Genomic DNA, 24,447 nt, shown 5'->3' on the forward strand with positions numbered 1-24,447 from the left:
TCAAGGCATTACCTTGGTGGTTCAACACCTGGCAGGTTTTCTGAACGCCAGGGTGGACAAACTCAGCTGCTGGTGCTTGATGGATCACAAATGGGGTCTGAACTCTGACGTGGCGCAAGGTCTCTTTCTGCAGTGGGGAGAGCCTTGGATAGATCTATAAGAAACCGAAGAGAATGCCCAATGTCATCAGTTCTGCACGTTAGAATTTCCAAGGCGGCGTTCATTCAGACTCTTGTCGTCTCGAGTGAAGCTGTGGTCTACTGTACGCTTTTCCCCTATACTACTTCTGCCAAGAGTGCTGAAGATCAGGTGCGACCGGGCAGAAGTTATTCTTGTGACTCCGGACTGGGCTTGAAGAGTATGGTATCCTGAGCTACTCGGTATGAGCATCGATTTCCCCCAATCAGTCTGCCTCTTCGGTAGGATCTTCTGTCGCAGCAGGGGATGGTCCTCTACCCGAACCTGTCCAGCCTCCACCTACATGCGTGGAGATTGAGCGGCGACTGACTGCCTTCGACCTTCCTCCTGAAGTCGAATGTCATTCTGGCAGACAGGCTTCCCACTAAAACTGTATACTCCTGCCGCAGGAACAAATTTGTGGCATGGTGCACAGCAAAGGCTGTGGATCCCCTTTTGGCCCCTCTTTCTAAGGTTCTTCTGTTTCTCCGATCTTTGGCCCAGCACTGCTCTGGGCACTATCAAAGGCTATCTTTCTGCCATTTCCCGCCTTCCTGAGGCTTCCTGATCAGCCTTCTCTTTAGAAGTCACAGGTTGTTAACCACTTTCTCAAAGGCATTACACACACACACGTTTCCTCCCGTGCCTTTCGTAATGCCTCAATGGGACTTAAATCTTGTCTTGACTTTTCTGATGTGCGCACCCTTTGAGCCCCTTCATAACTGTCCTTTACGTCTTCTCCATCTCAAGACTGCTTTCCTGGTAGCTATCACCTCTGCTGGAAGAGTGAGTGAGCTCCAGGCTCTTTCTTCAAAACCTCCTTTCAGTTCATCCGGACAAGGTGATTTTTGAGGACCTGTCCTTCTTTCTTGTCAAAGGTTGTCACCCCCGTCCACATCGGGTAGAACATCACTTTGCCCACCTTCTTCCCGCCTCCTTCCAGGGAAGAGTAGAGGCTCCACCGTCTGGACCAAAAACGTGCGGTTCCTCTTTATCTGCAGCGTACACAACCGTTCCGGGTGGATTATCAGCTCTTTTGTTGGCTACGGGGGTGCCAAAAAAAGGTTGGGCTGTGCACAAACTGACCATTTCCCGATGTCATTCTGTGCATCAAAGCATGTGACTCCTTGGCCAATAAGGAGCTGCGTGCCCATTCGACCAGGACCACTGCAGCCACTACTGCCTTGAGACACGCAGTTCCCTTGCAGGATATTGGTCAGGCAGCTACGTGGGCCTCGCTGCACACGTTGAAAAAGCACTACTGCCTTAACAGTCAAGTCCAGAGACAGCTTCTTTTGCCGTTCTGGTCTCCGTAACTTCCTGGTGTAACTTTGTACGCAGACCCACCACTAGGATTGGTATTGCTGAGGTATCTATTCTAAGGTAATGAATCGATCACTAATGTCTTTCATATGCACAAGTTACTACTTGTGTAACAATATATCTGTAAGACATTAGTTAGTGATAGATTTCTTACCGCCTCACCCATCCTCCCCGTTCTGCGAAATGATTACTAGGGTTAAGGTCATCCCTTTCAGGGCCCTAGTTTTCTGCACCAGCGGTCGGTATCTTGCATGGCTCTGCGTTCCTGGCGCGGAAAGTTGGGTACAGAACTGACGTCCTTGCTCATGGGTGGCGCATAAGTTCTCTCCGTGACGTCATCTCGGCGCTGACCACACCAGTGACTTATGCGGAGCCACAGGATGCCACCAACTCACACGCAAGGGTAATGCTAAGCAAAATGTTCTGGATCCAGTCAAACGCCTGGGGATATTCTAAGCTAAAGAATCTATCACTAACTGATGTCTCTTCCAGATATATCGTTACACAAGTAGTAACTTGTACATCTAATTCCCTGGTGAGGCCCACGTTTGTTTTGGTGCCGACACTCATTGCTGTGCTTGGAGTGTTGAATGAGAGAAGTGAAATGGGGACTGTGAGCAAAATTATCTACTGTAATCTATGATCAACGGGGGCATGTTAATGTTTGCGGCAGGACCAGTAAGGGCAGTAACTTTATTTAAAGAGTTCCTTTAAAACTGTGAACTAGAAGTGACTTGATGGACTAAACCTATCCAAGATTTCATTTCAACCTAAATAAATAAAAATTAAGGTCCACACAAATTATCTGCTCTGAAGTTGAAGACTACCTCCCAAAACATGTTGGCTTTTGTAGTGTCCCTTTTTAAAAGCTGTATTCAGTGAATTAAATGTTTCATGTTTGTATGCATCAATATTACTTGAAGATTGTAATTTGAATACAGAATGTAATCTGTATACACTTAATTTTTTTTTTTTTTTAAATGTTTTAAAATCTGATTTAGCATTATTAATGGCCATCATTAGACTTCCATATTAACGTGGTATTGTGTGAAGTTTAAATGTTTTGGCTGATGGGAGTTCTGACATTGTGGGAAGTAGTTTGGCACAGCCACTGGGTAGATTTCAGAAGCTCTGGAGTAATTCTTAGAAAAATAATTAGATGTTATTCAACACCCTTTATCGGGAAATATAGCTGGCATCACGGCATGAGCTGTTCCAGATTGGACAGTCTGTTTAAAAACACTCAGGCTTCAGCTGCTGGGGCGCTTCTGCTTTATCAATTTTCCTTTTCTTAAAATGGCCCTGTGCAAAAATATTTTAATTTCTTTTCCTTGCCCTTTTTGGTGATTAGATGTGCACTGTTGATTTTCTGATTGTTTTGCATTTATAGAGCTGTAGATCAATTTCAACATCCCTCATCTAGTACAAAATGTGTACACCTCATACGACACAATAATGCAAATGACTTCAGAATGTGAACTCTTCCAACCTCAACAGATGTTTAAGTTTGTGAATTACAAAAAAAATCCAAATTTCGAAGTAAACTTTCTTTTGAATGGTTGCACTTTTTTGTGTATATAAAAGGGCCTGTGATAATGGGATATAATGCTACTATAATGACAATAAAAGTAGATAAGCAGTAAAATAGGATAAATTCTACACCGTTTTGGTTCTTCTGGCACACCTTTTTGGTGCTCTTGTGATGGCCATTTTCCAGTCTTAATCCACCTTTTGAAGTCCATTTGCAATATTGGATTAGATTTTATCTTGCCAATCAAAATGAATCTTGTACAGAAAATTGCTTTGCATGTAATACTGCTTTTATCTACCTCTTAAATTTTCTGCCCCTACTCTCTACCTTCATTTTCCTCTGGTCTCTGCCTGCCTTTTGCTTACTCTGCTAATTTATCAACGTTAATTTGCCTAACAGACATTGACCGCCCTAAAGGACTGGCATTCACCGAGGTGGATGTTGATTCCATCAAACTAGCTTGGGAAAGCCCTAAGGGGCAGGTCACCAGGTACAAGGTGACCTACTCAAGCCCAGAAGATGGGATTCACGAGATAGTCCCTGCACCAAATGGGGATGAAGATACTGCACAGCTGCACGGCCTTCGACCTGGTGCAGAGTATACCGTTAGTGTTGTGGCGCTGCACGATGACATGGAAAGTCAGCCGCTGATAGGAACTCAGGTCACAGGTATACCTTTATTGCTGCCTTGCTTGTTCGGATGAGAGGGCTGGACTAGGGTCTCTTTTCTAAGGAACTCATTTATATGCCAGAATCTAAACACTAGTATCCGTAATTGTGAGCATTCTATTAAAGATAATTCCCTGTCTGGCTCTTCTATCAAATGATGATGTCCATGTGATATTATGGGGCAGCCTTTGCAACAAACAATTATAAATGATGACAGTTGTCCTCAAACTGCTTTTGGACCAGACTCCACTGATTTTAAAATGAATTAAGCAGCCTGATTTAAGAGTGCCAGGTTTTGTTTTGAAGCACTTGAAATTTTTGCAAAAGATACTGGTGCTGTTGCATTACAAACGTAATGTAATATGCACTGTAAACAGGTTGCAAATGCAAAATTATGCAACACCCCCATCTATGCTGTACTTTCTTGTAGAGAATGAATTATGCACCAGAAGTTTCAATTGTTTATACCTACACCGTACCCAACTCAGAATGCTTTACCTGATGTATTCACTTAATTAATAATTGTAGAGTGTACAAGCCTTTAAGGACTTCAGTGCAGTAAGGAATAAAACCTAAAGGTGAAACGCGTGTAGTCTTCTGGTGGCATGTTGCACATCTACAACCAAACTATTCGTACAATGATAGTGAAATTCTTCATGTAAAGGGTATTGTTAAGGCCAGCATTACCATCCTCTCCAGAATTGTGATCATGTGCAAGAGTTATGACACTGCAAGTATCCCTTTAAGTCTGTATTGTACGGCCATATGGTGGCAGAAAAGGATAATGGATGAGGATTATAGCCAAATTACTTATTAATGCAGAAGAAACACTTTAATTTGCCTGTGAGATGGATGGAATGTCCTCCCCTCCCCCTCAAGATTTTGTGTACTAAATAGTGGAAATCTATTTCATATTTGTGAATATTTATGAAATGAAGATGCAAAATTACTGTACACCACTCCTCCTTGGCATAGCATTTTGAAATAGTTGGTTCAACGATAGTCACTGTTAGTCAAGAAAAAAGCAGCATCCCCATTTCTAACTGCTTTTACTGCATTGTAAATTACCCCAAAAAGCTGTCTGGGGATTTTTAATAGCACTCGTCCCACGTAAAAAGTGATAGATATATAGATATATATATATATATATATATATATATATATATTCGGGTTTTTTTTTTTTGTTTTTTTTTTTTTTTTTTTTTTTACTAGTTCACCATGACACAGCTGGTTCTTTTTTCATGTTGACGTCTTGAAGGCTTTACAAGAATTAAATATTTTGCTAACCGCCATGCTTTTCTTTACAGCAATTCCTCCTCCAACAAACCTGCTGTTTACACAGATTAACCCAACTGGTGTGACGGTGAGCTGGCGCCCTCCAAACGTGCAGCTCACTGGTTACCGCGTGAGAGTCCACCCCAAGGAGAAGACTGGGCCAATGAAGGAGATCAATCTTTCTCCAGATAGCACCTCTGCAATTGTAACCGGGTTGATGGTAAATCATTTGTTTTGGCTTAATAGAACCTTGTTTGTAATGGATGCTTAATTGTGAATCTGGTATATTGAGGTGAGAATGTTTAGCGCAAAGAAACACTACACTTCTATTATCTGTTTGTTCAGTGACCGTGTTCTGCAACTGGTTGTGTGTGTGTGTGTGTGTGTGTGTGTGTGTGTGTGTGTGTGCGGGTGTATGTATATTATCAAGTGTGAAAATGGCAGCAGCGCTGGCTTTTACGAAATAAATCACCGTTCACCAGCACTTTTGGGTCGGCTCTTTGTTACTGAATATCCGGGCATCCTGTGTTCCAAGTGACCAGTTTCGCTATATATATATATATATATATCACTTCCTTATGGCTCTCTCCTTCCCCAATTCAGCGCTACAGATGTGGTCGCGTCGCTCCTGCAGTTGAGCCCAACTGCTATAAATCTGCACAATTTCTCTCCCCTCAAGGGCAAGAATATGGAGTCGCTTTTCAAATCAATTCCAGCACTTCACTGCATTACAGGTTTCATGGTGATTTATTATCCATGGGGTCAAAAAAACAACAAACACCAACGCGTTTCGACAGCGTCCGCTGTCTTGCTCACGGTCAGTTTGTGTGCAAGGCTCACACTGTTTTAAAACCTTCCCCAAAACATTGCAGGTACCGCCCACTGGGGGTGTATTCACAAGCATTGTGGGATTTGTAGTTTTCAACACAATTACAAAACATAAATTCACCAGTTACATTTCAAAGGTTCTCAATTATTGGAGTGACATTTATCACAGTGTATTATGTCAATTGAGACTTCAAATTAAATTGTATAATCATTAGAACTTGAGAGTCCTGCCCTCCAGTGGGCATTTCAATCTACCACAATTAATTGCATTATGGGATTTGTAGTTGTCTATTTAATTACTGGGTACATGCAAGGTATCACAGTGGCATGGGCAATTATGGTCCATTGCCATTCCGTGGTGACAGATAAGAGTACTGCCCTCCGGTTGGCTATATGTTCGGTGAGCCTTTGAGCCAAAGAGTGAGGGAGAGTGAAGTGCAGGGGTAAAAATAAAATTAAGATAAATTCATAAGGATGAAAATTATAAAAACTGGAAAGAGCGGGAGGAAGCGAAACAATTATAGCATGATAATTATTGCATGTTGTTAGAGTCCATTATAAGTGAATATAAAGTTCTTCTGACTGGTTGAGGCCAAATGGGGTCATAGTTCGAAATGATAGGATGTGTCTGGATTCCTTGCGTCTCAAAAGCTTTTCCATGTGGCCTCCTCTGTCCGAGAGAGCCATCGTTTCCAGACCCCAGAAGCGTAATTGCTTCCAGTCCCCATTGTGTTGTGCCTCCATGTGCTTGGCAACAGCATTACTCCTGTCTCTGTGGATTGTTGCCCGCACATGCTCCAGAATTCTTTTCTTCAATTCGCAAATGGTGCTACCGATGTACCTTTTGTTGCAGGGGCACTCGATCATGTAAATAGTATACTTGCTATTGCAGGTTATGCATTCTTGAATTTTCCAAACTTTTTTGTTTGGCATTGTGAGTTCTGTGGTGGGTTTCGCAATTTCGCATACCTTGCAGTTATAGCACTTGATGAAGCCCCGTGTTTGTAGCCAGTTAGTCTTTTTCTTGGTTGTTTGGAAATGGCTGTGGACCAGCTGGTCCTGCAGATTTTTCGCCCTCCTGTAGGTTATGACTGGGTGGTTGCCCATTCTGTGACCAATTGTTTGGTCCAATTGGAGAATTTTCCAGTTCTTTCTCAGAATGCGGTTTACTTCCTTTGCCTCTATACTGTAATCTAGTATAAGTCTGATGGGTTCTTCCTCCACATTTGTCTGTTTTGGTTTCTTTTTTAAACACTCCATTCTCGTAGTTGTATTTGCCTTTTCCCAGCATCTTTGTACAATTTTTCTATTGTATTTTCTCTTTTGGAAGCGGTTTATGCATTTGGCACTCTGATCCTGCCATTCCGTAGTTTCACTGCAGATTCTCCTCAATCTGAGGAATTCACCGTACGGAATACTTGAGATTAAGGACTGCTGGTGGAAGCTGGTCGCTTCCAATGTGGCATTTGTTGCTGTCTTTTTGCGGTGGAGTGTGGTGTGTATTTGATTGTGGTTTATGTACACCTCTGTATCCAAGAAAACAGCTCTGTTATGGTTTATGGTGTGTGTGAATTTTATGCAGGAGGTACTGTTATTGAGGATGGTGAAGTATTCCATGAATTTTTCCTCTCCTCCGTCCCATACAATGAACAAGTCATCGATGAAACGTTTCCAGGTGATAATATGCTTGGTGTAAGTTCCATATTTCTCCTGCCAGGCTGTTTTCTCCTCCCACCACCCCATAGCAGTGCAGGCATAGTTAGGGCTGAAGGAGAAACCCATCGCGGCTCCGTTTTTTTGTCTGTATAGTTTGTCCCCAAACATGAAGATGTTGTTAGTTAACACACATTTTATCATTGTTAGAAGCATTTCATTGTGCTTCTGATAGTGAATGTTGCGTTCTTGGAGAAAGTGGTCACATGCCTGTAGCCCCAAGTCATTGTCTATATTGGTATACAGGGCAACCACATCCATAGTGATCATGATGTAATGAGGTTGCCAAGTCAGTTGTTCCAAAACACCGAGAAAATCAGTTGTATCCTGAATGTATGATCGTAGCATTTTGACATGTGGACTCAAAAAGTAATCAATGAAGTTTGACCATGGTTCCAATAAGGACCCATTGGCTGACACAATGGGTCTCCCTGGAGGTTTAGTGGCATCTTTATGTACCTTTGGTAGGAAGTACAAGGTTGACATTTTCGGAAAATCTACTGTCAGGTATTTTCTTTCATCAGCATCGAGTAAGCCCTCGTTCTCCCATTGCCTTAGATTTTTGTCCAAATCTCTTTTTATTTGGTCATATACCAATATAATAAAAAGAGATTTGGACAAAAATCTAAGGCAATGGGAGAACGAGGGCTTACTCGATGCTGATGAAAGAAAATACCTGACAGTAGATTTTCCGAAAATGTCAACCTTGTACTTCCTACCAAAGGTACATAAAGATGCCACTAAACCTCCAGGGAGACCCATTGTGTCAGCCAATGGGTCCTTATTGGAACCATGGTCAAACTTCATTGATTACTTTTTGAGTCCACATGTCAAAATGCTACGATCATACATTCAGGATACAACTGATTTTCTCGGTGTTTTGGAACAACTGACTTGGCAACCTCATTACATCATGATCACTATGGATGTGGTTGCCCTGTATACCAATATAGACAATGACTTGGGGCTACAGGCATGTGACCACTTTCTCCAAGAACGCAACATTCACTATCAGAAGCACAATGAAATGCTTCTAACAATGATAAAATGTGTGTTAACTAACAACATCTTCATGTTTGGGGACAAACTATACAGACAAAAAAACGGAGCCGCGATGGGTTTCTCCTTCAGCCCTAACTATGCCTGCACTGCTATGGGGTGGTGGGAGGAGAAAACAGCCTGGCAGGAGAAATATGGAACTTACACCAAGCATATTATCACCTGGAAACGTTTCATCGATGACTTGTTCATTGTATGGGACGGAGGAGAGGAAAAATTCATGGAATACTTCACCATCCTCAATAACAGTACCTCCTGCATAAAATTCACACACACCATAAACCATAACAGAGCTGTTTTCTTGGATACAGAGGTGTACATAAACCACAATCAAATACACACCACACTCCACCGCAAAAAGACAGCAACAAATGCCACATTGGAAGCGACCAGCTTCCACCAGCAGTCCTTAATCTCAAGTATTCCGTACGGTGAATTCCTCAGATTGAGGAGAATCTGCAGTGAAACTACGGAATGGCAGGATCAGAGTGCCAAATGCATAAACCGCTTCCAAAAGAGAAAATACAATAGAAAAATTGTACAAAGATGCTGGGAAAAGGCAAATACAACTACGAGAATGGAGTGTTTAAAAAAGAAACCAAAACAGACAAATGTGGAGGAAGAACCCATCAGACTTATACTAGATTACAGTATAGAGGCAAAGGAAGTAAACCGCATTCTGAGAAAGAACTGGAAAATTCTCCAATTGGACCAAACAATTGGTCACAGAATGGGCAACCACCCAGTCATAACCTACAGGAGGGCGAAAAATCTGCAGGACCAGCTGGTCCACAGCCATTTCCAAACAACCAAGAAAAAGACTAACTGGCTACAAACACGGGGCTTCATCAAGTGCTATAACTGCAAGGTATGCGAAATTGCGAAACCCACCACAGAACTCACAATGCCAAACAAAAAAGTTTGGAAAATTCAAGAATGCATAACCTGCAATAGCAAGTATACTATTTACATGATCGAGTGCCCCTGCAACAAAAGGTACATCGGTAGCACCATTTGCGAATTGAAGAAAAGAATTCTGGAGCATGTGCGGGCAACAATCCACAGAGACAGGAGTAATGCTGTTGCCAAGCACATGGAGGCACAACACAATGGGGACTGGAAGCAATTACGCTTCTGGGGTCTGGAAACGATGGCTCTCTCGGACAGAGGAGGCCACATGGAAAAGCTTTTGAGACGCAAGGAATCCAGACACATCCTATCATTTCGAACTATGACCCCATTTGGCCTCAACCAGTCAGAAGAACTTTATATTCACTTATAATGGACTCTAACAACATGCAATAATTATCATGCTATAATTGTTTCGCTTCCTCCCGCTCTTTCCAGTTTTTATAATTTTCATCCTTATGAATTTATCTTAATTTTATTTTTACCCCTGCACTTCACTCTCCCTCACTCTTTGGCTCAAAGGCTCACCGAACATATAGCCAACCGGAGGGCAGTACTCTTATCTGTCACCACGGAATGGCAATGGACCATAATTGCCCATGCCACTGTGATACCTTGCATGTACCCAGTAATTAAATAGACAACTACAAATCCCATAATGCAATTAATTGTGGTAGATTGAAATGCCCACTGGAGGGCAGGACTCTCAAGTTCTAATGATTATACAATTTAATTTGAAGTCTCAATTGACATAATACACTGTGATAAATGTCACTCCAATAATTGAGAACCTTTGAAATGTAACTGGTGAATTTATGTTTTGTAATTGTGTTGAAAACTACAAATCCCACAATGCTTGTGAATACACCCCCAGTGGGCGGTACCTGCAATGTTTTGGGGAAGGTTTTAAAACAGTGTGAGCCTTGCACACAAACTGACCGTGAGCAAGACAGCGGACGCTGTCGAAACGCGTTGGTGTTTGTTGTTTTTTTGACCCCATGGATAATAAATCACCATGAAACCTGTAATGCAGTGAAGTGCTGGAATTGATTTGAAAAGCGACTCCATATTCTTGCCCTTGAGGGGAGAGAAATTGTGCAGATATATATATATATATATATATATATATATATATTATATATATATATATATATATATATATATATACTAGCAGCCCGCCCCAGCGTTGCCTGGGGCAGAAGGGGGCTGGGGGCAGCATTTCTGGATTGCGGCAGCGTTGCCTGGGACAGAAGGGGGCTGGGGGCAACATTTCAGGCTTGGGTGCAGTCCCGCGCCCGCCCCGACATTGCCCAGACCGCTTCTCGCCTTTGCCTTACCCCGACATTGCCCAGACCGCCTCCCGCCTCGCCTTTGCCTTACCTGAGCCGCCGCTCTTCCCCGCGCTCCGGACTTCACCGCCACTCCTCGCTGCTTGTCACCGCTCCTCCCAGCTTGTCATCACGCACGTTGCGGACATCGCTAGGCCGCGACCAGCGCTACGTCGCAGCCGGTGCCACTTTTAGGGGACTACTTTGTTTTTAAAGTTTAATTTTTTAATTTACGTTTTTTTTATTTTCTACAGCCTATGTCCATCTACACACCCTGAGGATTACAACAATGTACTGGGTGTGTGGATTGGCGCTGTGGTTGCAGAGTTTACCTTGCCAAAAGGTTTCTGTTCTCTCTTTATAATAGTAGTATAGAGATTTTTTATATATATATATATATATATATATATATATATATATTAGTGCTGCTTGGCAGACTCTGATTTTGTAGAAAGTCCTAAACAAAAGTTCAAGCTGTGTCCACAAAGCATGGTGTATTACTACTGTTTGCACGGTTTGCATTCAGTGGTTGGACTATGTTCCTGAAGGTGGATGTGGAGGCCTTTGCAACTCTTGTTTCTTAATGAGTCTGAGTAAGGAAAGAGTTGGGACGTTGTGTTATAGATTTGGGAGAAAGATCTGTGCCCAGGAACGTGTCTTTGGTAGTGGAGTGCCATCTCTGTATGACATTTAATGCCGGGCTGTTACTCTTGCAACTCTAACTTAATCAACGGCCCCGGTACCAAGATTAGATGCAAAAACATAAAAATGTAAATAGTCCACTAATATGAAAAGAATCGGTCAAGAGTCATACATGCATCATTCTGGTAGACTGGTCAGAATGGGTGAAATACTTCCCGTAGCCCGTGTAACTGACGGGGGAGAGGTGCAGGAGGACTAACACCAACACAGAAATTGGACAGAAGTAATATAGCAAACCATAAACTTTTTTACAAAAAATATACAGTTTCGGATTATCCTACCTTGTCTAAAGTTTCCAGTTTGTTCTAAATGGAAGACTATTTGTTTACTGGATCTGCAGAAACCTAATTGTGTCCAACCATATCTCCTTGTCATCTGAGCTCGTTGGCTACATTTAGTCCTAAACACCCTCGGTGTAAGTTTCTTAAATCTCTGCTTAGTCCCAAAAACTTGATTCTAGCTAGGTCGTGCCAGTCCTCTGGTATGTATTACGGGTCCTATACAAGCCTTTTCTTTAACAACGTTAAATCTGCTTTTTTATTTTGTGTGATTAAGCAATGATTTTTTAATTTTGTTTAATGGTTTTTAAAAGTATACTTTATATTTAATTTCATTCCAGGTAGCGACCAAGTATGAAGTCAATGTCTATGCTCTGAAGGACTCCCTGACCAGCTGGCCCGCTCAAGGAATAGTGTCTACTCAGGAAAGTAGGTGGTCCATACATTGTGTCTTCACCAAAATCAGTTTAGGATGCCTTTCAGTGGTATTTGATTCTAGTGGCCTTAAATGGTCTTGGATAATTCTGAAATGGACTACGTAGAAACGTGCATGTAAGTTTAAATATCAACCTTGAGTATGTGGCTTCTAGTTGGCTAGGAAATTCCTATGGATCCAGGAGCTATTGGTGGTAACTGGCTCGTATACCTTGCTTGACTGGTTTTTCACAGATGGTTCTGCACTTCACTTGTCGAAAGAGTCTCGTTACTTTATTCATTTGGCTCTCCAGGGGTTGCTAGTTCTATAGTCTGGGATTCATTAAGATTCAGATGGGCTTGGAACACTGATGCAGTACACCTATCAGTTCACACAAATGGGCCTGGTAGGACATTGCCCGTATTTTCTTAGCCAGAGGGAGTGTAATGTGCCAGAGGCGTTAATGTGGTAATAGAAGGTATAAAGAGTAAGCAATATGTTTTGTGCCAGATTTGTGAAATGGTGTGTAAATTACAGGGGTCCGTGTCCTGTACAGACTTAAGTCCTGCTGCGATATTTATTTATTTTTCTTCTTTCTTTCATTTCCATAATCGGATCATCACTTAGGGGCAGGTTAACCACATATTTAACTTACCTGCTTTTTTTTTTAACAGATGTCAGTCCACCTCGTAGGCCCCGTATCACAGATGTCACAGAGACAACCATAACATTAACTTGGCGTACCAAGACTGAAACAATCACTGGCTTCCATATTGATGCAATACCTGCTGGAGGTCAGAACCCAATCCAGCGGACGATCAGCCCTGACCTTCGAACCTATGTCATCACTGGCAAGTCTTTTATTATTGCAAACTATTGTAAAATATGTAATACGTATGGCAGTGCCCTCTGTTGATCGCTGAAGAGAGAAGCAACCATAAGCAAAAACTGTGAATGCAGAAATGATTTTTGCAATGGAGTAGCTGGGCCTGGAGAACAGGAGTCACTATAAAGGTATATTTTGTGCCTCAATATATTATAGATTCATGTACCGTGCATGCTAGCCCTGATATCCCAAAATGCGACTTAGCAGCCATGCATACATGTCCTGGCTTGCATCGAATGTGACACGGCAACCCGGTATGAATGCTCCAGTTGAAGCAATAAGTTTAGAGATCTATCGGAGCCTCACACACAGCACCAATATTTCCGAAATCAGCAACAATACAACTTTGTACTCTACAAACAAGGCATATAACCTTTGGCTAGCAACTAGCTCACACAATGCCTACAGTGGCAAACCAGGAAACATCAATGTCATCCGTTTAAGTTTTGACTCATTTAGGCTTTGGGTTGAGTCTGAGTAATTTGGGGTGCTCAGATATAGGTCCTTCTTGCCCAGCCTCGCTACATTTTCAATTCACATACAATGAGGATAAAGGTAAATAATTCCTATAATCTAAGTTTATCCTAGACCTCCAGAATGGGTCCGTATCTACTTTACCTAAATTGGGAACACCTGATCTAACTGTTAACCCTATAATCCCTTCACCTTTTGTGCTTTCAGTCTACAAAACCAATTATTCTTAATACTCTAATAATTTCAGTAATCGTGAGTAGATCACTTTGATTGCAGAGTGGGCTAATGAAGTGGAAGATTAGATTTTTGAGCTGTGACCTTAAAGAGAATGAATGGTGTGTAACAGACTTGTTCCTAAACTACAGGTCTGCAGCCAGGTACGGACTACAAGATCCACATCTACACCCTGAATGAGAGCGCTCGCAGCTCTCCAGTGACTATCGATGCAACAACAGGTGAGTGATCTTTGGAAACTCCTAATTGAAGAAGGCTATCACTGACACCTCACTTGCAATCTGAACTGAAGATTTCAGTGTGGAATACTCCTTTTGGTGATCTCTCATTTATCTATATATATATTACCTACTGGCGATAGCCAGTAGGTATATATAGTTAGAATTTTTTCCCTATGGGACTTTTGAAAATTCTATGTCTAATAACTTTGGCGTTTGTGGACGGAATCGGCTGAAATTTTCAGGAAAATGGCACATTTTGTTTCTGAGCAGCCCCTGAAAATTTGGTGGGGTTTCGTCAAGGGGGGGGCTGAGAAAAAAGGGGGGTCCCAAAACGCGTTTTTTGCATTGAGTTTTCCATAGGGCGGTTGGACTCACTTTTAGCTCGAACGGCTGAATGGATTTGCACGAAACTTGGCAAAATTGTAGGGACTGTTAGCCCGATGTGCCTTTGCTAGGTCTCAATATATGTGCTCCAGTAGTTTTTGAGAAATTAACGTTTAAATCAAGATATATATCTGTAACAGCGCTCCGGGCAGCGATCCGGTCCGCTTACTTTTCGCTTATCGGAACTTTGCGCGCAGAAAGCTGATTGGCTCTCCGGTGTCTGTCAACATTCTAAACAGTCCGGAGCGGACGCCATCTTGTCTCTCGGTAGGATCGAGAGAGAAGAAGAGGTGGAAAACGAAGGGGGAATTTAATGAAAGGGGGCAAGGTATCCCCCTCTTGACCCCCTAGGAATGTTGTTGGGGTTATTAAAGGGTCCCGTGGGGAAAATAAAAAAAAAATGATTTTTCACGGTAGAAGCGCGGCCGCGAACTGGTAGCGAAACGGGAATTCGCCATTTTGTGCTTCGTAAATTAAATTACTAGTTATAAGTGGGTGCGGGAGACGTATCCTAATCCCCTATGTTTCCTGAGGGTGGGTGAGGAGGCTGATATATGTTGATACATCTCTTCCAGCGGCTGTGCGTGAGCTTTTTTTTTTTTTTTTGCTGCGTGACAGTCCGGAGCGGCCGCCATCTTGTCTCTCGGTAGGATCGAGAGAGAAGAAAAGGTGAAAAACTAAGGGGGAATTTAATGAAAGGGGGCAAGGTATCCCCCTCTTGACCCCCTAGGAATGTTGTTGGGGTTATTAAAGGGTCCCGTGGGGAAAATAAAAAAAAAATGATTTTTCACGGTAGAAGCGCTTCACGGGCCGCGAACTGGGCCGCAAACTGGTAGCGAAACGGGAATTCGCCATTTTGTGCTTCGTTAATTAAAGTACTAGGTATAAGGGGGTGCGGGAGACATATCCTAATCCCCTATGTTTCCTGAGGGTGGCTGAGGAGACTGATATATGTTGATATATCTCTTCCAGCGGCTGCGCCATCTTGCCTTTTTTCGAATGCCACAATTTTGTCGTGCACGGCAGCCATTTTAGATGCCAGGCTGGTTCCAGGCTATCACCTAACCCTGCGGATGTAGTTTATGGCCCCAGCTGTAGAGAATTCAGACATGCCAATCCTCCTGATTCAGGCGTGTGAGTACTGATTTCAGTGCTAGTCTCCCGCCTCCCGATTTCTGCAAGCAAAAACCCGGGGGCATATTACGAACAACTAGCGATAATTTTTGTCTATAACTTGTTTAGAGACAAAAATTATCGCCGCACATCGGCGATTTTTATCGCAGATAAACCTTGCTATTATCGCAGAAAAGTCAGCGATATTCATGTATTATCGACCTAATGCTCTTAGCCATGTTATCCACCTCCCATTGGATAACATGGCTAAGAACTGCTCAGGGCAGGTGTTAGATTTTGGAGATATTCGCGCTTAGCGCGAATATCTCCAAAAGTTGGTAATAGGAGATAGCGATGTTAGGGACTGTTTCCAGTCGCTAACATCTTGGCACGCCACTTTGCATGTCATTAGTGATAAGTATCACTGACATGCAAAGCGGGGCCCAAGATGGTCGCTATCTCCTTTTAGCTGTCACTAACTGGTGTTAGCGACAGCTTGATAATAGGGAAATAATTTTATCTCCGCTTTCATGGTTTTTAAAGCCAAAAAAAGCGGAGATAAACCCCCTTGATAATATGCCCCACGATTCCTTGGGGGTTTCAGCTGACCGGGCTTGGTATTGTGTTACATGGTCATTTTTCCATGAAACGTCAGAGGGTCGATGTAGGGGTTCTAGAAGAGGTGATAAACCATTTAAGCCTCATGAACAAGCGCATGGTCTTTTAAAGATTTGTGAAGTACTCGGGGCGGCGGTGTGTGTGTGCCCTCTTTCAGGAGCGGGCGGGGGGGCACTGCCAGCAACTTGCCAGGTCAGGTAGTGTTCAACACGTGCATCACCCTTTCTCTGCCTGCTATTGCGCTCCATGCTTCGGAAAGGTAAGAAAAAGAACGTGCATTTGAGTTTGAAATGTCCGATCCTGCAGCAGCACACTTCCAAAGCCCACACATGACAATAACCCGAATCAAGGCCCCATTCACCCGTTTTAAAAAAAATAGATAACACTCCAACAAAGTAAGGTTATAAAACTTTATTAATTACTAACTTTAACAAACGGAACAAAAACTAAAAACATTTAAACATTTCTCCACACAAAAAGCAACAATGGTTAGAAGCGGTCTTTTGTGCGAATAGTCCCAAGGCAGCACAACGTGCAGAGTTCTGGACGGCACCCAGGTGATGTCGCCTGGGTGCCGCACTGGTTTAGGGATCCTACAATGCTGCTCCGAAAATTGGCGTGGGGCGTCCCGGGTGGGGCGGGAGGAGGCCTCGTCAGTAGCGGTCTGTTGTGCAAATAGTCCCAAGGCAGCACAACGTGCAGAGTTCTGGACGGCACCCAGGTGATGTCGCCTGGGTGCCGCACTGGTTTAGGGATCCTACAATGCAGCACAGAAAAACAGCGTGGGGCGTCCCGGGTGGTGCGGGGGGAGGCCTCGTCAGTAGCGGTCTGTGTCCAGTGTCACATGGCTGACACAACATGTACGACAGGCACCCAGGTGATGTCCAGTAAACTGCCGCACTGGTTTTGGTATCCTACAATGCTGCTCCGAAAATTGGCGTGCGGCGGCCCGGGGGGGGGGCGTGGGGGAGCCGGCGTGAACGGGCCTCCCCAGGTGGCGGCCATCTAGCTGAGTTGCGCTCGCTCTTGCGGCCACAGCGTCTCGCTCACCATGTTGTTGAGTTGCTCCCACTCTTGCAGTGCAGCGATAGGCGGCTGCCACATGGCTCTTAAAATGGCGGACGGCTCCTCGGTTTTGGGCCTGGTCCACTGAAATGGCCCTGGGACACTTTGGAACTCGGACGCTTGCCTGCTAGGGCTTGGGCTCCATTCTCGAAAAGCGTCCCCTCAGCCGTGAAGATTGTATAAAAGTCTTGGGGGCCCCCGACTCCCGCAGACTTCCGGTGGGGAGCGGCTGCCATGATTGCTCGCGGAATGACCACGACGGAGCCACGAGATGGTGGTGCTCTCATGCTGACGCCAGCTTCAGTCTGAATGATCCAGAAACAAGGTGGGGCTTTCATCGTTTGGGAAAAAAAAATGTTCTAAACCAATGAAAAGTGTTATTTTTAGGTCATATGACCAAGCCTTCCATCTTTAGGAAACCAAAAGTAAAATGAACCAATGAAAAGTTTTATAAACAAGTCACATGACCTGTTATGCGACATAGGGCTACAAAAAGCGTAGAAAATCCGTTGGCACGTGAGGCGGCGTCAGTAGCGGACCGATGTGCGAATAGGCCGAAGGCAGCACAACGCGCCGAGATCCGGATGGCACCGAGGTGGTGTCCAGCAAATTGCCGCACTGGTGTGGCCATCCTACAATGCTGCGCCGAAAGACGGCGTGTCCAGCTGAATTGCGGTCACTGTTGCGGTACAGTGACTCGAACGCGCCGAGATCCGGATGGCGCCGAGGTGGTGTCCAGCAAATTGCCGTACTGGTGTGGCCATCCTACAATGCTGCGCCGAAAGACGGCGTGTTCAGCTGAGTTCCGGTCACTCTTCCGGCACAGTGACTCGAACGCGCTGAGATCCGGATGGCACCGAGGTGGTGTCCAGCAAGTGGCTGCACTGGTGTGGCCATCCTACAATGCTGCGCCGGAAGTCGGCGTGGGGTGCCCCGTTGGCTTATGAGGTGATGTCAGTAGTGGACTGATGTGTGAATAGGTCGGAACCAGCACAAGGCGCCAAGATCCGAATGGCAAGTCCTGGATGTTGAGTGCCTCAGTTGAGATTTCTGAGCAGTGCTTGTAGGACTGTCTGAAGCTTATTTGCACCTGCTGCAGCTTCACTAGGTCCGGCGGAACTTTTTGCCTTTTCCTTTCTGCTTCTTTTCCTACAATGCGTTTCTTCTGAAGACACGACCAGGTCCCTGAATGTGTGCAGGGGGACGCTATTGATTGAATGAACGCGCCGAGATCTGGATGGCACCGAGGTGGTGTCCAGCAAATTGCCGCACTGGTGTGGCCATCCTACAATGCTGCGCCGAAAGTCGGCGTGGGGTGCCCCGTTGGTTTATGAGGTGATGTCAGTAGCGGACCGATGTGTGAATAGGTCGGAACCAGCACAAGGCGCCCTGCACTGTTGAGCCTTTTTCAATGTCTGATTTTTGTTGTTTCCCCTCCATCAAAAACAAAACAAAAATACAAGGCGCCAAGATCCGAATGGCAAGTCCTGGATGTTGAGTGCCTCAGTTGAGAGTTCTGAGCAGTGCTTGTAAGACTGTCTGAAGCTTATTTGCACCTGCTGCAGCTTCACTAGGTCCGGCGGAACTTTTTTCCTTTTCCTTTCTGCTTCTTTTCCTACAATGCGTTTCATCTGAAGACACGACCAGGTCCCTGAATGTGTGCAGGGGGACGCTATTGATTGAATGAAAATGGCGGCTTGACACAAAGCTGACTCAAGCGTTACTGTTGGTGCTATACAGACAAAAATTGGTTTTCAGTTTGTACATTCTTCAGGTTTTTTTTTTCCATCCAAGTCTGATTGAGAGTTTGTAGAAAAATGGCTTCAGATTTTCCACATACTACTCTTCAACATTCTTCCTAAATGTAACAATGTGAAACTCACTAGGAGAACGGCTGTTTCTGTTTCCTTTCAAAATGCTGCCACCAATATTTTCTGAATGGAAGACACCATCTTGTAGCATAAAGGGCCGAAAGGGGTTCTGGTCTGGCCGATGGTTGGTGGAGACATTTTGACTATATCTTGGACCTGCCCGGCCTCGCCCAAAATGGCGCCGGTATAAATGGGACTCGTAACTCTTTGCCCGCAAATGTATATCTAGAAAATGTTATTGTAAGTGGCCCTGTCGTATTTTAATTACAAAATGTACGTCCACCGATTCCGCAACTGTTAGACACCTTTGTTCTTGTCACCTAATGGCCCGCTCGTTACGTTCTTCTACAGTGTAAATGTCTCCTCATCATATACGATTTCAGTTTGCTCCGTGGCCGGCCCACGTGGTTATAGGCCCGTATTTGTATACTGACATTTTCACAATAAAGGTTTTTAAAACAAAACACGGTAGTAGTATTTTCATTTGTAAAGTTTTTACTTTTAGTGACTGTTTTCGAATCAGTAAAAGGCAAGTGAAATAAAGCAGTCCAATTACATGACGGATAAAAGGTATAATATGTAGGAACGCAGTAAAGATAAATGGTCAAGGGCAGTTGTGTTTTTCATGTCTGCAACATAAAGTGATCGATAAGAATCTGATAATCAGGCGTATCGGCGACTAAGACAGCAGGCCGAATCTCTTTTACTCAACGGCTCCGTCATGGAAGGAAGAAACGCCCTTTTTCTCGAAAAAGGAATATATTTTACTTGCAAGACAGTTGTAAATTTTCCGGGAAAGTACATTAGCCTGGAATATTATAACATATGTTTGGAAAAAAAATATTGTTCGAAAATAATAAAAAGCGTAATTTTTAGGTCATATGACCAAGCTTTTCATCATTAAATTAACAAAAGTAAAATGAACCAATGAAAAGTTTTATTAACAAGTCACATGACCTGTTATGCTTACGTTACGCGCTGCGCGCCGCGGATCACTTCCGGGTGCGCTAACGCGGCGTGTCATAAAACGCATTACGCGACAACGTAGGTCAAGAATATAGTCTAAATGTCTCCACCAACCACCGTTCAGAACACAACCCCTTTCAGCAGTCCAAAAAGTTCTGTTAAATGACAACAGAGGGGACAGGCAACAAGAACCATCAGTCAAAGAGGGGAGGGCAAGTTCTTCTCTTCCGGGTCATGTTGGGGCGCTACCGGAACTGATCGAATTGGTAGTCTACAGTGTTTCTGGATGTTTCAGACTAAAGCTGGCGTCAGCATGAGACCACTACCATCTCGTAGCTCCGTCGTGGCCATTCCACGAGCAATCATGGCAGCCGCTCCCCACCAGAAGCCTGCGGGAGTCGGAGGCCCCCAAGACTTTTGTAGAATCTTCACGGCTGAGGGGACGCTTTTCGAGAATGGGACCCAAGCCCTAGCAGACAAGCGTCCGAGTTCCAAGGTGTCCCAGGGCCATTTTAGTGGACCAGGCCCAAAACCGAAGAGCCGGCCGCCATTTTGAGAGTCCTGTGGCAGCCGCCTATCGCTGCACCGCAAGAGCGGGCGCATCTCAACTACATGGTGAGCGAGACGCTGTAGTCGCAAGAGCGGGCGGAAAACAGCTGAATGGCGGAAGAGGCACAGTGTAGCAAAAGCGGGCGGAATGGCAACTAAAACGATAAAGGGGCGCCCCACTACAGCTTGTCTTCAGGTCAAACGGATTGTGGGACAAGGTCCAGAATTGAAGAGTCATCAAAAGGCAAAAAGTTCCGCCGGACCCCGGGAGCCGGCCGCCTATGTCGGGGGCGATCTCAGGCTACACCAGTGCTATAAGACTTGGGGAGGGTGTCGGAGCCAAGCGTCTTCTCCGAGTCCATGGCCATCACACCGCCCCTCAGGGGCCTCCGTCAAGCTGTTTAGGAAGGTAACATATCACATTGTTTTCTAATGCAGTCAGGTCCACAAACGACACTCACTTACTTTGAGAATAGTGAAGCTGCAGTAGGTGGAAATAAGCTTCAGACAGTGTTACAAGCGCTGCTCAGAACTCTTAACTATGGCACCCAACATCCAGAACTTATGCTATTTGAGAATGGTAGTGACATCGAAGCATCTCAGGGACCAAAACCATTAACGTACTTTCACGTATGAAAATCTTACTTGGGGAGGGGGCAGGAGCGAAGCGCCCCCTCCCAGTCAGCGCCACCACACCGTATGTTGAAAATCTGAAGCCATCGTTCTACAAAGTCAACCAAACTTGGATTGAAAAATCTAGAAAAATGTACAAACTGAAAACCAGTTTTGGTCTGCATAGCATCAGTAACAACGCTTGAGTCAGCTTTGTGTCAAGCCGCCATTTTGATTCAACAAAGCACAGGCATTGAAAAAGGCTGAAATTCAGAACTCTAAACTATGGCACCCAACATCCAGGAGCTTGCTATCCGGATCTTGGAGCCTTGTGCTGTTTTCGATCTATTCACACATCGGTCCACTACTGACATCATCTTATAAACCAACGTTATGTAAATAGTTTTTTAATAAAATGTTTTACCCTGTTTCTTTGCTGGTGTGTTGTCTATATTTTTAATATTTGCATAGGGTTTGTCATTATTTTGTGCGGGATGGGTGATGGAGCCGAGCTGTCTTGCAGCCCTCATGGTGTGGAGCTCAGTTCATCTCACTATTTTCGTATTTCTCAAGAAGGGTTGTTCCTAATATTTCTATTTTAGCGAGGTCAAAAAGAGATCCAATTAGTGGCCTACTGATTTTGCTCGATTACTTTTATTTTTTTACACGATTTTTCACTATCTGCAAAGACTAAACAGAGTATTGCGACTTTGTGCTTGTTTGTAAATAGAGAATGATCCAAAGAGAACCAATTCTAAAACAGTAAATGCTTGGACAACAATCAATCAAATGGAGAGACAAGGAGGCACGACGGATTACAACGGGGGTAAAGGCCTGCGTTAACTACCCTTCAGTATCTGCAAAGAGAGAGTACTACTAAGGCAAAAGAGGGGAGGGGGGGGGGGCAGCGTTCAAAGCACATCAGCGTGCATAAATACGAAAATGTTTTTATCTATCACGTACTTGACATTTTAAAGCTTTTCATATTTGCTATTAAAAAACCAATGAAATTCACAGAAAAAACCATAGGTTATAGTGGATATATAGTTAGGAATTTGCATTTACAAAACCTTGAAAATTCAATGAAAAAACCATAGGTTATAGGCCATATATAGTTAGGAATTAGCATTTACAAAACCTTATTTTACTCGCATAAAACCATTGAAATTCCATATATAGTTAGCTAACTATAAGCGCTAACTATATATCGCGCACCCGCAATCCACTGCTGATGATGTCACATATTACATCATTCATGACATGGTCAGTGACATCACTGATGACATCACTGATGACATCTCAAATGACATCACTGATGACAACTCAAATGATATCAATGATGACATCTCAAATGACATCACTGATGACATTACTGATGACAACTCAAATGACATCACTGATGACATCTCATTTGTCATCACTGATCACATCACTCATGTGATAATACAATGAACCTCTTCAGACTCTAATATAACCTTACATACACTCAGTATAAACAGACACTCACAGACTGTCACTCATCCATGGAGTTACTCACACACCTAGTCAGTCATGCAAAGAATCAATCACACCTCCATTTCCTCAACTATACAGTTATACACATCTTACTTATTCAAACATATAATAACACATATTTACTCTCTTATATAATCCCTGATACAAGCTCACAGTGATCGATACAGCCACTCACACATTCACTGGCTCTTATGTTCAGTTATTTATATATCTCCACTCTCACATGTATTGTGTTTTACATACGTACTTACTTGCACATGTAGCAATGAGAAATCCATTCACTCACCAACACACCCATGCACAGTCAACCGCCCATATAGCTGTTTCCACATGCACTCTTGAACTCATACTCCTAGTGAATCAACTGCTTACACATCTATGCACAGTCACGCACCTCCCAGCCACCCACACACACACTCAGCCTCCCATTCAAATATTTGGGCAACCAATCAATAACCCATATGGCCACTCTTATAGCTACTGATCAACACATGCAGCAGCTTACACAACATCAAACATACTGATGCACGAATTAAGACAGTTTAGTCACTAACCCATGTACTCAGTGAGACACATTTAATCACTCACTCATACAGTCAGTCATGCACCTACTAAATTCTTCATCCAGACACTTATACATCCACTCATTCTTCAATATGTGAAACATATTTAAACTTTACAGACACATACAATCACTGGATGTTGTGATCAGTGATGTCATCAGTGATGTCACTGACCATGTCATGAATGATGTAATATGTGACATCATCAGCAGTGGATTGCGGGTGCGCGATATATAGTTAGCGCTTATAGTTAGCTAACTATATATGGAATTTCAATGGTTTTATGCGAGTAAAATAAGGTTTTGTAAATGCTAATTCCTAACTATATATGGCCTATAACCTATGGTTTTTTCATTGAATATATATATATATATATATATATATATATATATATTTAGTTCGAGGCATATGAGCTGCAGATTGTACACTTTGCATTAGATCGCCACCTGGTGTTGGGCTCGGATGATTGCATGTTGTTGTCGTCTTGGAAGAATTCTTTGTAGTCACAAGATAGGTGACTCCTCCCTTTGACGATTGTGCGTATCGGCTCCATCCATAGATTGGTTTTTTCCGCCACTGGGTTTGGATGTAACTTTTCCGCTCCGGTTTGAAATCTACCTTGAACGGTAGTTCGTTGCAAAAACTTTATGAACAACTTCGAGATCAACATCGACTCAACTCATCTACTCGATTCCGGTCTTCGACACCGGCCGTTGGGCCTATCCACGCCGTGAGGCCTACACCTCATGGAAAGGACGCCATTCAAAAAATGCCCCAAGTGTGGAGCAAAGTTTCCACACAGTGACCACCACAAGGTCTGTAACCTGTGCTTATCACCAGAACACGATGAGTCGAGCTGCACAGCCTGTGCATCTTTTCGATCCAAGAAGACTATCCGAGATCGAAGGGCCCATCGTCGCGACATGCAAAAATCTGTGCCGGAAACAGTGGATATCTTCGACGAGGAAGAGGTTCCGCTCGTTCTAGAGGAAGATTCTGACGATCTACAAATCATGTCTGAGGCAGACGACTCAGATGACTCCATACCTTCGGGTCAACTCGTGAGTACTACTCCTGATCCATCCCCATCAAAATCGAAGGCAAGGGTCAACACTCCGCCCATGGGGCCTGGTTGCGACAGAAAAGACACTTCGAAAGCCCCGCCATCG

General features: G+C 43.8%; 1 protein-coding gene across 8 annotated transcripts in view; it reads left to right on the plus strand.

The window, feature by feature from the left end:
* The window catches only part of FN1 (fibronectin 1), a 160,988-nt gene that overhangs the window by 99,857 nt on the left and 36,684 nt on the right, over nucleotides 1–24,447 (plus strand). For 4 of the 8 annotated variants that reach the window (XM_086956347.1, XM_086956348.1, XM_086956351.1 and 1 more), the window contains 5 exons: nucleotides 3,431–3,700; nucleotides 5,008–5,195; nucleotides 12,134–12,221; nucleotides 12,882–13,058; nucleotides 13,933–14,022. In XM_086956347.1, the coding sequence (XP_086812473.1) occupies nucleotides 3,431–3,700; nucleotides 5,008–5,195; nucleotides 12,134–12,221; nucleotides 12,882–13,058; nucleotides 13,933–14,022 (813 nt within the window). The remainder of the gene's footprint in view (nucleotides 1–3,430; nucleotides 3,701–5,007; nucleotides 5,196–12,133; nucleotides 12,222–12,881; nucleotides 13,059–13,932; nucleotides 14,023–24,447) is intronic. The other 4 variants (XM_086956350.1, XM_086956352.1, XM_086956353.1 and 1 more) reach the window with 1 other exon arrangement.

This window comes from Lissotriton vulgaris, chromosome 2_1 (genome assembly GCF_964263255.1).
Source record: "Lissotriton vulgaris chromosome 2_1, aLisVul1.2, whole genome shotgun sequence".
Taxonomy (NCBI): Eukaryota; Metazoa; Chordata; class Amphibia; order Caudata; family Salamandridae; genus Lissotriton; species Lissotriton vulgaris.